General features: G+C 39.7%; 2 protein-coding genes across 2 annotated transcripts in view; one reads left to right on the top strand and one right to left on the bottom strand.

Moving 5' to 3' along the window:
- zgc:194990 (uncharacterized protein LOC568410 homolog) overlaps positions 1-4,699 on the top strand; it is an 11,568-nt gene extending 6,869 nt beyond the window's left edge. Inside the window, 5 exon segments of the mRNA XM_034149617.1 lie at positions 638-689; positions 860-886; positions 1,562-1,588; positions 2,369-2,544; positions 3,348-4,699. Coding sequence (XP_034005508.1) covers positions 638-689; positions 860-886; positions 1,562-1,588; positions 2,369-2,544; positions 3,348-3,731 — 666 coding nt within the window. The 3' untranslated portion in view covers positions 3,732-4,699.
- Positions 4,700-4,831: 132 nt separating this feature from the next.
- The window catches only part of itgb4 (integrin, beta 4), a 48,901-nt gene continuing 39,434 nt past the window's right edge, over positions 4,832-14,298 (bottom strand). The window contains exons 36-43 of the mRNA XM_034149618.1: positions 13,018-13,167; positions 12,405-12,533; positions 10,514-10,663; positions 9,680-9,868; positions 9,121-9,276; positions 8,624-8,788; positions 8,383-8,502; positions 4,832-7,218 (exon numbers count right to left, since the gene is read on the bottom strand). Of these exons, the coding sequence (XP_034005509.1) occupies positions 7,085-7,218; positions 8,383-8,502; positions 8,624-8,788; positions 9,121-9,276; positions 9,680-9,868; positions 10,514-10,663; positions 12,405-12,533; positions 13,018-13,167 (1,193 nt within the window). The 3' untranslated portion in view covers positions 4,832-7,084. The remainder of the gene's footprint in view (positions 7,219-8,382; positions 8,503-8,623; positions 8,789-9,120; positions 9,277-9,679; positions 9,869-10,513; positions 10,664-12,404; positions 12,534-13,017; positions 13,168-14,298) is intronic.

The raw sequence follows: 14,298 nt of genomic DNA on the forward strand, positions 1-14,298 counted from the left end.
TGTTTTGTAGTGGGAATAAGACATAAAATACACATTTAAGTGCTTTTTTTTTGAGTGGTCAAGACAAATTAACCAATGAGTGGATAAGCAGTCATTTATTTGCTTAATTTAGAGTTTTTAAGACGGTTTTGCTTCATCATCTTTCAGATTTTAACCTCATTTCGCACCTCATGTTTTCATCAGAGTCAGAATTTAAATGAAAATGTGGTTAATTACCAAGTTTTTGTTATATAATGTTGAATAGATAAACACAGTGAGAGGTAAAATGGAAAATTAAGAGCATGTATTACAAATAAATCAATAAAATACAACTACTTTTTAAATAGCTAGTATAAAAGAAATCATACAATACAAAATAAATGTATTATTAAAAGATAAAAAGTACAGAAATGTTAAATAATCCTATGAATGGAAGACGAGTAGTGTGCAGAGATATAGTCCCAAAGACCCAAAATCAACATTTCAGTGATTTTTTTATTAACTTTTTCCATTAATTCCTCTGAAATTACACCAAAAATACATCGTTTTTACGTAATTGATCAAGTCTGGACGTTCCCCCTGTCCCTGAAGTGTGCGCACAATGTTTGAATTTTCCAAACCATATCTTTTTAAATGTCGTTTTCTTAATATATTTCAGGAGGACGTGACGAAGCAGTGGCTGGTGAGGAAGCAGCGCAGCCAGAAGACCGGTGAGTGCGTTTCAAAGAGTCTGCTGTTGCTCTGAATAAAAAGCCACGCATAATGAACGTCTCCTGATTAAAGGACAAACCTGACGAGCTGCTTTCATTCCAGCTAATCAGGATCGATGAAAGGCTTGTGTGTGAAAGTGATGATTGTAATGATGTCTTTCTTCCTGCAGACGCTGCACGATACATCCCCCACAGCGGTGAGTAGGAGCTGTCGTGAAGGAGGGATTATACTGAAATGAAATCACAGCGACTGGAGTTACGTGATCTTAAATCATCCGTATATCACATTATATTTACCCTAATAAGGTGTTAAATAATGCACATCTTTGGGAATGCATCTCTGCACACTACTCTCCAACATTTGTTATGATTATTTATCATTAATAATAATAATACATGAGAATTGTATAGCGCTTTTCAGGAAACTCAAAGACGCTGTCTTTGTCTGTCTCTGTCTTTGTCTTTGTACTGTACACCTTTAAATCTGTTGATATATACTGTGCGTGCTTTTTTCATAGTAATTTGTCATATTTTATTGTAATTTTTGCTATATTAGGATTTCTTTTACACTTGTTGTTTTAAGTAGTATTTGTACTTTTTGTATTTATTAACATTTTCTTTCAATATTTGCACTTGTTTTTCCATTGTAATGTTTTTTATGCAGCTTTTTACACCAAATGACGATAATATGAAGTGGGCCAAAAACCTCCCCTATGGTGTATATATATATATATATATATATCACAAGGCAGGTAGTTATTAAAACAGCTGGCGGTTGATTTATTAGTTAATAACTCATCTTTGCAGCTTCACGGTGGTTTGAAATGTTGAGAGTATAAAACATATTTAAAGACTTCTTCTCTTCTTTACAGTGTGGAACTGGATCTGTGATGCTGCAGGTAAGAAAACACTTTAAAACAATCTGTGTGCTTCAAATGAATCTGTTTAAGGTATATCATAATAGTAAGAATAAAGTCAAAACAAAAGTCCCAAAATAAACCACTTTTATAATGATATTAAAATAAATCAAACAATGTTGTGTATTTTAAAAGCTGCCACTACTACTTTTTTTATTATTTGCTTTACATTTTAACACCAAGAAAGAGATTTATATTAGATTAGGTTCAACTTTATTGTCATTTGGCAGGGTACAAGATGTATTAAACATCTAACAAGGAGTGCATATAAGTGCATGAACTGATGTACTATATAAAATACAGAAGGTTCAGTATGTACCACAGCAGTGGGTCCCAACCTTTTTCAACTCAGGGCCCACTTAAGAATCCAAAAAATGTTCGCGGCCCACATTCAACCATAAACAATACTGAGGCTAAATACAGTTCTGATTGGTCGATTCAGAACATGTGACGCGTTGTTAATCCAGTAGAACAGACCGCTGTCAAGGACTGTAATGACCGTTGCTAAGGACTGTAATGACCGTTACTAAGGAGGATCAAGAAAGAGAAAGGAAAAGAGGTTCAAATAAAAAGAAATCTTAATAATGAAAATGTTTCCACACAAATCATAATGTTTTGCAAATTATTTGGCGGCCCACTTGCAATGCGGCCGCGGCCAACAGGCTGGGAACCGCTGTACTACAGCATTAGTAATGCCATAAATGTAAATATCTGGAATACACCGAGGATAAGTGGATTTCTTTTTTGTATTTCCTCCCACAGAGGAAGTGAAGCTTGACTCGGACTCGGCGAACCCGGACCTGATCATCTCCAGCGATGAGAAACGGATGCGTTGCGGCCTCGAACATCGAGACGTCCCTCGGTGCCAGCGGCGTTTCAACGGCTGGTGGTGCTCCGCGGGCCAGGAGGGATTCACCTCGGGACGCCATTACTGGGAGGTGTGTGGCGGGAATCAATTTATCAAACGTGAATAAAGAATGAATCATCGAGGTGGGAAGTAGTGGAGTACAAATACTTCGTTACTGTACTTAAGTACATTTTTCTGGTATCAGTACTTTACTCCACTACTTTTTACTTTTTACTTCTTACATTTTTAACACAAATACCTGTACTTTCTACTTTTTGCACTACTTTTTATTTTGTATTTTTGTATTTTATTCTATATGTTGGATTGTTGTAGGAGCTCAGGTCAGAATAATTTCATTGCCATTTCTACACTGTAGCTTTGTGCATATGATGATAAAACCTTTAAAACCTTTGAAATTGAAATTTGAAAATAAACATTAGCAAGTAAGAATCACACACTGAATGTACTCTTCTAATCTGAGAGTCACATGATAACAAAGGTATCCCAACTGTAGCTGTGTACATGACAGGATGTATGATTACCTAGAAGAGCATCAGGACTGTTTGAGCATATGATAGCTATGTGATTAACATGATGATTCAGCCTCTATGGAGAGAGACATGTGACAAGCATGATCATTTCTGACGTGGAGCTAATCTGAAGTAAACATTGAATACTGCTTTCTATTCCTCCATCTTGTGACTGTGTAACTCCCTCTCTTGGATATCAGCATGTGAAGGACACTGTTCAGGAACTAGTGATGCTCTGTATGTGATGACTCCTTCCATTCTGGAGAGGATCACAGATACATGGATCCTGAGATTGAAGCTCAAGCCGGTGACCAGGGATGTTTTTCTAACATAAGTAAATGAGCATTATATTTTTCTGTTACAGGTGGAAGTCGGGCAGCGTGACTGGAGGCTCGGCGTGGCGAAAGCGTCCGCGGTGAGGCAGGGTTACAGATCGCTCACCACAGATTCGGGATATTTAACCCTCCGTCTGGAGAGGGGTTTGGATCTGAAGGCGCTGACGGTGCCCGCGACGCCCCTGACCCGCATCCCACTGCCCAGGAAAGTGGGCGTTTACCTGGACTACGAGCAGGGCCAGCTGTCCTTCTACGACGTGGAGAAACGCTCGCACCTTTACACCTTCAACGACACGTTCACGGAGGAGCTGTTCCCCGTGTTCGGAACCGTGGAAGTGGTCAACGATCTGGTGATCCGGCCGGCGGACGTCCGGCAGCCGTGCCTCTGCACCGGGCCCTGCCTCTGGACCTGAACCCCGAAACGCTTTTGATTGTGCTTTGATTCTGCTGCTAGCGAATACGAAAACTTGTGCGCTGGTTTGGGACGTAAGAAGCGTTCACATCGGAGATTTGCATCGCTTCATTCGCACGAGTTTGACCTGCGGCATCATTTGTGGATACCAGCGTCAAAACAACAAAATAAACATATTTTGCAGGGATTTAATGTTGATACATGTATCAAAATGATCCCGAAATGACTCAGACTGATACCAATTCGTACATACAACGAGTTAACGAGTGTGTTCGCAAGATGGCAGGGAAAAAAACGTTCAAATATTTTCTGAATGGAGGTCGGCTGCTATTGAATAGGCCTACAAAATCTTGTGCGCTGGTTTTGGACTTAAGGAGTATTCCCAACGGGAAGATTTGTGGTTACCAGCGTCACAACTAAATTTACATATTTTGCAGGGGTTTAATTGTAATTCACGTATCAAAATGATCCTGAAATGACTACTTTACTGATACCAATGAGTACATACAATGATTTAACGAGTGTGTCCGCAAGATGGCAGGGAAAAAAAACTTTAAAATATTTTCTGGATGGAGGTCGGCTGTTAATGAATATGATTCTTGTTCGCTGGTTTTCGGGCTAATGCTGCGTTTCCTCAACTCAACTAGCTTCAACCTTTTTTTTTAATATAATGCTGACTTCTGATTAGCAGCCGAGTTCAAATCCTCTAAAAAGCAGCCTTGTCTTTACCTGGAAGGACATATTTGTATCCAATAAGCTTTGAAAAAGGTTTAAAAGTTCTCGAACCACAAGGATACATACACCTTTTGTTCCATTTTCAGTGAAAACATAACACCAAGATTGTAGTTGCAAGGTCTTTATGCCACTTATGTTTAATTATTGCTTTTTTGTATTACTCTAGAGATGCAGAATAACGCAAGCAGCTACTGAAGAGCCTCAGTGCAGATAATTACAGACGCATGTGAAGAGTGTATTCTCCTGCAACATTTGTCAGCCTTGTTTCTGCAGCTGTGTTAATGTCCATGTTACTGCGTGCAGCTATTTGTCCTCAAAACTTCAATAAATTAACACTTGGGTTTTGTTTAAAATCTTTATTTTTTTGCAATAGAGTACAAAAAAAATGCAAAAAAGTGCTCAACTGTTTAAAGGTAAGTCATGCATGTTGTTAAATGAAACTGAGAGCTGGTGAAATATTCAAACATGTGTCCACATCAACTTTTCTTAATGAAATATCCTCTCAAAATATGTTTACAGAATCCCTTTCAACCATCAATGTGAAGCCAAAATACAGTAGGAGTTGCATTGAAGCAAATACAATCTTTCCGTCTTTACATACCATGTCTCTTAAATTCCTTATCTATTTGAAATGCAAAAAATACAAAAGCCTTGCAGAGTAAGAACGCATATCAACTTAAAGCAGTCTATAGCACGTTTAAGTATAAAACATCTTTTTAAAAAACAAAAAACATGTTATATTCAAAAGGTTTTTGATAATTTGTTTGTATTGTAAAATCATGCGTGTCAGTAGGAATTGTGCATATAACTACATTTGGCATTTTATTTAATGTCAATCTGCTTAAAGGTATAATTTATAACATTTCTGCTTTAAAATGTTTAAAAACCACTGGACTTGTGTTTGTTTTCAAAGAAATGTGTAATTTGAATGAAGCTATCTGTGCGTTTCCTCTCCCCTTTGAGCAAGAGTCTGCGTTGTCTACCAGAAGCTGTCATAAATGTACTATTTATCCAGTTTAAGCCACATTCTTACCACACGCTTTTAATATCTTGGTGCTTTTTAACTATATATTTTAACCAAATGAAGGATTTTAGACATGGGATGCCTGGAGTAACGATCTGAGCTAACGTTAGCTACAGCCAAACTGCATTGGGAAACACTGGTTTTAAACCTTTAAACTCGTATATTATGTATTCTTACTGGTTTTAATCACTGGGGCTGCTTGTTTGTGAGAGAAGGAGACCTGTAAGAATAATGTGGCCACTGATTAAAAACTTCTGAATGTCTGGATCTTAAGGAGTCAGAGAAACAGGCTGAAACAGGCTAAGCTAACATTAGCCTTTTATCTTGTATCTCCACCTTCCTGTCCACCCTGGAAATACTGAATTAAAAACAAACTGCTTTATTCTGTATTTCAACTGTTTTAACATCTAAGACGAGAGGAGGAGACCTGTAAGGATAATTTGGCTCCTCATTAAAAAAACTTCTGAACATCTGAATCATAATTTATCAGAACCAGAAAAGGGTGAGCTAACGTTAGCATTTAGCTCGTTGCTTCTCTACGAAATACTGAATTAAAAACAAACTTCTTTATTCTGTATTTCAATAGGTTTAATAACTAAGTTGAAAGGAGGAAACCCGTAAGGATAATTTGGCTTCTGATTAAAAATACTTCTGAATGTCTGGATCTTAAGTATTCAGCGCTAAGCTAACGTTAGCATTTAGCTCGTAGCCTCTCCACCTTCCTGTCCACCATGGAAATACTGAATCGAAAACAAACTGCTTTATTCTGTATTTCAACTGTTTAAATAACTAACGCGAGAGGAAGAGACCTGTAAGGATAATTTGACTCCTGATAAAAACAACTTCTGAACATCTGGATCATACGTTATCGGAGAAACAGAAAAGGCTGAGCTAACGTTAGCATTTAGCTCGAAGCCTCTCCAGGAAATACTGAATTTGCTTTAAAACTGCTTTATTCAGTGTTTTTTCAGAAGAGACAATTCATTAGAAACTCCCATGATCCCAGCTACTTCACTTCTACGTATTTTGTTATTGTGTGGATAAAAAGCCCACTAGTGGCAGAAAAATAATTAGGTTACATATGAAAGTTTAAGTAAAAAATCTTATAAAGTATTAAATATGCTTTGAAAAAAACGCACTTTTAATATAATACAAATCTATGCACAAAAGTCCCAGATAAACCACTTTAATACTCAGGATTAGACCATTTTGGTAAATAATGATTAACCATCTGCAAAGAGATGCATCTTAAACAGACTGTACTTTTGAATGCCTCCTCGTAAAGACAGGGTGAGTAACTTTGGATTAATTCAGTTTGATTACTGCTGATTTAAAGCCCCGGTGGGAGAAACCACAAATAAAATCAAAAGCAACAGTGAAAAAAAATGTGGAAATTGATGGAAAAGTGGCAACAGTTTGTAACAGACGACTACATGTTTTTGTTTTTTTAAAAACATGTTTTGGTCCCAAAGCCTCACTTAAACACACAGGTATAAAGATACACACTGATAATGTATGAGCGCTCTTTGTAAAAGAGAATCTCAGATATGATTCCTCATCATGTTGAACTATTTTGGCTGTGAAATGTTGGGTTATTAAGATTCATAAAACATCTTCTTGGTGACGGTGGTTCCTCCCATGACGCTCCTCTGAACGACCTCCTTGGTGACCTGCCGGGTCACGATGCCGCTCGACTCCATGTGCTGTGTGGTCGTCATCATGCCGTCACCTAGAACAAAAGAGCATTATTATTAAAGAGTGGTGCAGGAATAATAATAATAATAATAATACATTTGATTTATATAGCGCTTTCCTGGTGCTCAAAGCGCTTTACAAGAAAGTAAAGGAGAAAAATAACAACAAAAGTAAAAAGTGCTAAGCTAGGTGGAATAAGGGCGAGGGGTTATTTTAGGATTAGGAGTGGAACGCAAGAGTGAAAAGGTGAGTTTTGAGGGATTGTTTGAATGATGTGAGAGTGAATGAGTCCTAAAACCTGGAAATTAGTCAGCATTTGAACAATTCTGGAAATCGATGTTTAAAAAAAAAATGTAACACTGGTGGATTTAAGAAAATGCGGTTGCTAACAAGTTTATAAATGAGACGACTAAACGTCATCACGCCCAACATTAGCCACCTTTAGCTTAGCGGTGGTGACGTGAAGTCATGTGACCGTGCTGTAGTTCCTTTATAGCCCAACATTAGCCGCCTTTAGCTTAGCGGGGGTGACGTGAAGTCATGTGACCGTGCTGTAGTTCCTTTATAGCCCAACATTAGCCGCCTTTAGCTTAGCGGGGGTGACGTGAAGTCATGTGACCGTGCTGTAGTTCCTTTATAGCCCAACATTAGCCACCTTTAGCTTAGCGGTGGTGACGTGAAGTCATGTGACCGTGCTGTAGTTCCTTTATAGCCCAACATTAGCCGCCTTTAGCTTAGCGGGGGTGACGTGAAGTCATGTGACCGTGCTGTAGTTCCTTTATAGCCCAACATTAGCCTCCTTTAGCTTAGCGGGGGTGACGTGAAGTCATGTGACCGTGCTGTAGTTCCTTTATAGCCCAACATTAGCCTCCTTTAGCTTAGCGGTGGTGACGTGAAGTCATGTGACCGTGCTGTAGTTCCTTTATAGCCCAACATTAGCCTCCTTTAGCTTAGCGGTGGTGACGTCCTTTATAGCCTTTATAAAATGTGCTTTTTACTTCAAAAACCATAAAGTGTTGTCAATATGTTGAGATTATCCCGATGATCAGCCGAATATTATGTGTATTATTAAGTGTAAAAGATAGGTAACCAATAGTCCTTTTTTTTTAAAACACATGAAAGTTTCAGTGTATAATTGACATACGATTGACACATACAATTTTATTTCAGATACTTTTTGAAGAGTGTTCATTTGTACCTGAGTAGTAGGGGTCGTTGATCATGGTGTGCGAGACGTTGGTCAGAGTACTGACATCTGTCGGCAACTGGAAAACTTCTCTCCTCGACATCGACTGGCTGTCGTACTGAGACATATCGCCTATAAGGAAAGAGGAAGGAAATAAATACTTAGATTACATTAATGCACTAGACAAGTGGTTCCCAACCTCTTTACCCCTGAAACTTGAAACTGAAGTAATACAATGTTAAATGTATTTCACCTCCGTCCTGAGACTCGATGGTGATGATGCCCTCCCTCTCGGGTCCGAAGCCCTGTGTGGTTCGAGCCTGGACTTTGAATTTGTACGGGACGTTTTCTGTGAGGTTCGGGACGGTGAGACTCGTCTCAGAGCTGTCACCGTTCACCTGGAAGGAGCGGACGTCTCCTGGAAGAACAACACAGAACATGTGTTTCAGAACAAAGATACATGGGAACCAAACAAATGGAAGAACTAACTGCATAAGTGTGTATTTGTTTCTTAGAATTTCTTGAAAATGTACTTCTTTTTCGTAATTTGATAAAAAATGTTATGATTAGATATATTTTTTAGAATGTGACTTTTTTCCATAATTTAGAATTTTTTTTTTTTCTTGGAACTTGAATTTTTTTTCAGAATTTAACTTTTTTCATAACTTTATTATTTTTTTTATAATATAGGGAATTCGTTTTTTTACTTTTGGTCCGAATTTTCCCTTTGTTCTTCAGGGTTTGACTCACCTCCACCGTGCAGCTGCTCGCAGGTCACGATGTATCCCAGGATGTCTCCGTTGGGTTTCCTTGGTTTGTCCCAGCTGAGATGCAGAGAGTCTGGACTCAGAGCCGTGAAGACCAGCGGACCCGGAGCACTCGGAGTACTGAGGGTGAACGGAGAACCTACAGCCAACAAACACACATTTTACTTCTAGTTACTGTATAAAAAAGTTTTGGTATCCAAGAATTTGTGACCTAAAAACCTTGAAAAAAGCATTGAAACAAAAATAAAATGAAACTAACAAATATTATTTTTATAATGTCTGAATGCTTTTTTGAAATGCCTTGTTGTTGAAATGTACTATATAAATAAAGCCGGCTTGCCTACAACTCGTAGTGATGTTGGCCCCAAAATACAGAAGAGACAAAGTCGCATAAAACAGATTATTTTCTTCTAATTTCACTTTTTCCTCACAATTTGACTTCAAAACTGCACTTAAGTACAGTTCTTGAGTACAGTTTTCAGTACAGTTCTTCAGTACAGTTCTTCAGTACAGTACTTGTAGTAAATGTACTGTGCAATTACCTGGCATGGGGCACAGTGGGCTCTTTGGGTCCACAGCGGACTCGATGGTGATGACTCCCTCCCTCTCAGGTCCCCAGCCCTCCTGACTCTGAGCCTTCACTTTAAACAGGTACGAGTTGTTGGGAAGCAGATCCTGGATCAGCACCGCGTTCTCCGCCGGGTTCCCAACGCTGATGCGATTCACCTCACCTGCAGGGGAGGAAACAGATATCAAGTTAATGGAAGAGGTAATGTAATTGTTAGAAAAACATCCCTGGTCCCCGGCTTGAGCTTCAATCTCAGGATCCATGTATCTGTGATCCTCTCCAGAATGGAAGTAGTCATCACATACAGAGCATCAACTAGTTCCTGAACAGTGTCCTTCACATACTGATATCCAAGAGAGGGAGTTACACAGTCACAAGATGGAGGAATAGAAAGCAGTATTCAATGTTTACTTCAGATTAGCTCCACGTCAGAAATGAGCATGCTTGTCATATGTCTCTCTCCATAGAGGCTGAATCATCATGTTAATCACATAGCTATCATATGCCTCAAACAGTCCTGATGCTCTTCTAGGTAATCATACATCCTGTCATGTTCACAGCTACAGTTGGGATACCTTTGTTAGCATGTTACTCTCATATTGGAAGAGTACATTCACTATTTTCCCAACAGTAATGAAGCCAGGACATTAAACTAACTCTGTGAAAATCTTCCCTGTCAAGATTTTCACAAAAGGTTGTTTTTGTTGTAAATTCAACTCCTGTTGGGTGTGGACGAAAGGACAAAACACATTGGGAATTCTTTATGACAGAACAGGAAAACCATTATATTTTTGCAGCCTTATTGTACCTCCACTGAGCAGCTGGTAGAGAACGCAGTATCCCGTGATGTCCTTCTCACAGTGAGGCTCCTGCCAGCTGACTTTCAGGGCCGTCGGGCCGAGAGCCGAAAACACGAGTCGGCTGGGAGTGTCTGGGACTCCTGGAGAGACACGAGCGTCTGAAGAGAGACAAACACACACCTCAATGAATACCAGAGAGGGCAAAAGTACACACATCCTTTACTCGAGTAGAAGTACAGATACTCGTGTTTAAAAATACTCTGGTAAAAGTAGAAGTACTGACTAAACTTCTTTACTCAAGTCAAAGTAAAGAGGGCTTTGAAATGTACTTCAGTAAAAAGTACCCATAACTAGCAGCTGTTTTAAAGAGTACCTGACCTCCCTTTATATTAATAGAACAATAATGTCATTGTTAGCTAATGAATGTTTCCATGCTGAACAACGGCAACATGACAACGTTTTCATTGGTCCCTCTTCTTTAGAGAAGACCAGGAAATGATGGATACACGGATCGTGTTCAAATCAATAGGCACGCAATGACTCTAAATAATAATGATCACGCCACCAAACACACATTCAAACTAAAGGAACCAGCCTGTTTGGGAAATGTGAGAAGTAGAAAGTACAGGTATTTGTGTTCAACATGTGAGAAGTAGAAAGTACAGGTATTTGAGTTCAACATGTGAGAAGTAGAAAGTACAGGTATTTGGGTTCAACATGTGAGAAGTAGAAAGTACAGGTATTTGTGTTCAACATGTGAGAAGTAGAAAGTACAGGTATTTGGGTTCAACATGTAAGAAGTAGAAAGTACAGGTATTTGTGTTCAACATGTAAGAAGTAGAAAGTACAGGTATTTGTGTTCAACATGTAAGAAGTAGAAAGTACAGGTATTTGTGTTCAAAATGTAAGAAGTAGAAAGTTCAGGTATTTGTGTTCAAAATGTAAGAAGTAGAAAGTTCAGGTATTTGTGTTCAAAATGTAAGAAGTAGAAAGTACAGGTGTTTGTGTTCAACAAGTAAGAAGTAGAAAGTAAAGGTGTTTGTGTTCAACATGTAAGAAGTAGAAAGTACAGGTATTTGTGTTCAACATGTAAGAAGTAGAAAGTACAGGTATTTGTGTTCAAAATGTAAGAAGTAGAAAGTTCAGGTATTTGTGTTCAAAATGTAAGAAGTAGAAAGTACAGGTATTTGTGTTCAACATGTAAGAAGTAGAAAGTACAGGTATTTGTGTTCAACATGTAAGAAGTAGAAAGTACAGGTATTTGTGTTCAACATGTAAGAAGTAGAAAGTTCAGGTATTTGTGTTCAAAATGTAAGAAGTAGAAAGTTCAGGTATTTGTGTTCAACATGTAAGAAGTAGAAAGTACAGGTATTTGTGTTCAACATGTAAGAAGTAGAAAGTACAGGTATTTGTGTTCAAAATGTGAGAAGTAGAAAGTACAGGTATTTGTGTTCAACATGTAAGAAGTAGAAAGTACAGGTATTTGTGTTCAAAATGTAAGAAGTAGAAAGTACAGGTATTTGTGTTCAACATGTAAGAAGTAGAAAGTACAGGTATTTGTGTTCAACATGTAAGAAGTAGAAAGTTCAGGTATTTGTGTTCAAAAGGTAAGAAGTCAAAGTAAAAAGTCGTCAGAATTTTTTTTAAAGTGCTATATAAATATAGCTGTATTGTATTGTATAAAAATAAAATGTGTTTTTAGTGGCAAGATATTTAAAGAGGAGATCAGAAAGACACAGGTAAATGTATTTCTTATTTCCGTGTTGGACCCTGAAGGCAGCATCTCCCTGGTTCAATGGAATCTTTCCGTTGGATCTTTGCAGAAAATAACAATTCCTGCACCACTCACTCTATGAAGATGATAGCATAGCATTTCACACCCATGCGTTGCAGACTCACCCTGCAGCACCCTGTCCAGACTATAAAGCGCTTCGTTGACGTCTGAAGACCCGGTCCGAGCTCTGGAGCCCTGAGAGAGGCTGTAGCTGAACTGAGAGCTGCTCTGCGACGCATTGTAGCCGAAACCACCTGATGGCGCATTGAGCAGAGGAGGAAGCCAAGGAAAAAGATGGAGGGAGCAAGGTAGAAGGAGGTAAAGATGGAATAAAAAGGGAGGGAGAAACAGCGATAGTCAGCATAGCTCCTGCAAACAAATCAGCAGCCAACAGCCCCAAACCTGCTAACACATGTCCAAGCTAATCATGCGCTTTGCAAACCATCCCCACCATCTTTTATTTTAAAATGTACTGTTCTGTTTCCCATATTGCAGTAAGCACTTCCCGTGATGTTCATCCTGTGCCATCCTTCCTTCGTAGCCCTTGAGAAGGCTTGATCTTTTCACTTTTTTGGCCTCGCTGAATTCCACTTCTCAAGCAAGATAAGCACTGCTCAGTAAAGCAACACCTCGTGGTCCTCAGATTGAATGGAAGTGTTTATCTTGCTTAATAACTGAGGAGTGGAGTGCAGCGAGGCCAGTGCATGTACTTTGGAATAAAAGTCTAAAAAGACGTACCTAGATCTGGGAACTTTCCGGACAAGTCTCCAATCACGATGGAGTCTCGGATGTTTTCCTCGGTGTAAGCCCGGTGCTCCGAGTGCTTCCTCATGATGACTTCTGAAGTGTGAACTCCTCCTCCTCCTACACTGTATCCTCCTCCTCCTCCTCCTCCGACACTGTACACTCCTCCTCCTCCTCCTCCTCCTCCTCCTCCTCCTCCTCCTCCTCCGACACTGTACACTCCTCCTCCTCCTCCTCCTCCTAGACTTCCTCCTCCTCCTCCTACACTGTACCCTCCTCCTCCAACTCCTAATCCTCCTAGACTTCCTCCTCCTCCTCCTACACTGTATCCTCCTCCTCCAACTCCTAATCCTCCTAGACTTCCTCCTCCTTCTCCTCCTCCTACACTGTCCCCTCCTCCTCCTCCTCCTCCTCCTCCTCCTCCTCCTCCTCCTCCTCCTACACTGTACCCTCCTCCTCCTCCTCCAACACTTAGACCTCCTAGACTTCCTCCTCCTCCTCCTCCTCCAACTCCGTACGTCATGTCAGTCCTACGAGTGCCTCCTACAAGAGAAAGGATAAAGAAAAACTGGACTAAATGCATGAACTTGTTGCAGAAGTGTTGGTGATTCACATCTGAACATCACATGTTTAAAGGAGAGGTGTCACGGCCATTTCCACTGATCATAATTCCATTGTTGAGGTCTACTAGAATAGATTTATATTGTGCATCTCTCCAAACTCACATTGGTTTCTCATACAGCATCTCTCCAAACTCACATTGGTTTCTCAAACAGCATCTCTGTAAACTCACATTGGTTTCTCATACAGCATCTCTCCAAACTCACATTGGTTTCTCATACAGCATCTCTCCAAACTCACATTGGTTTCTCAAACAGCATCTCTGTAAACTACGTGTATTCACTGAATTTCACTCTCTGCCTTTAACGGCTCGTTGTAGCTCCAATAGCTCCAGCCCCCACCCTCCCTGTGAGCACAGTGTGCTCTGATTGGTCGGGACGTTGTGAATCGCGCTGAGCTCCGTGGAGGTGTTGTTTCCTTGTTTAGGATACACAGCGAAACACAGCCAAACTCATCCTGAGCACACACAAAGTCACAGCCGAAGTAAAAACAATAAGTGTGGCTTGATATTGAGTAAGAGAAAGGTTGATAAACGCTGTGAGAATGGGTCTGCAGAGAGAATGGGTCCGCAGAGAGAATGGGTCTGCAGAGAGAATGGGTCTGCAGAGAGAATGGGTCTGCAGTGAGAATGGGTCTGCAGAGAGAATGGGTCTG

Source organism: Trematomus bernacchii, unplaced genomic scaffold (genome assembly GCF_902827165.1).
Source record: "Trematomus bernacchii unplaced genomic scaffold, fTreBer1.1, whole genome shotgun sequence".
Lineage (NCBI taxonomy): Eukaryota > Metazoa > Chordata > Actinopteri > Perciformes > Nototheniidae > Trematomus > Trematomus bernacchii.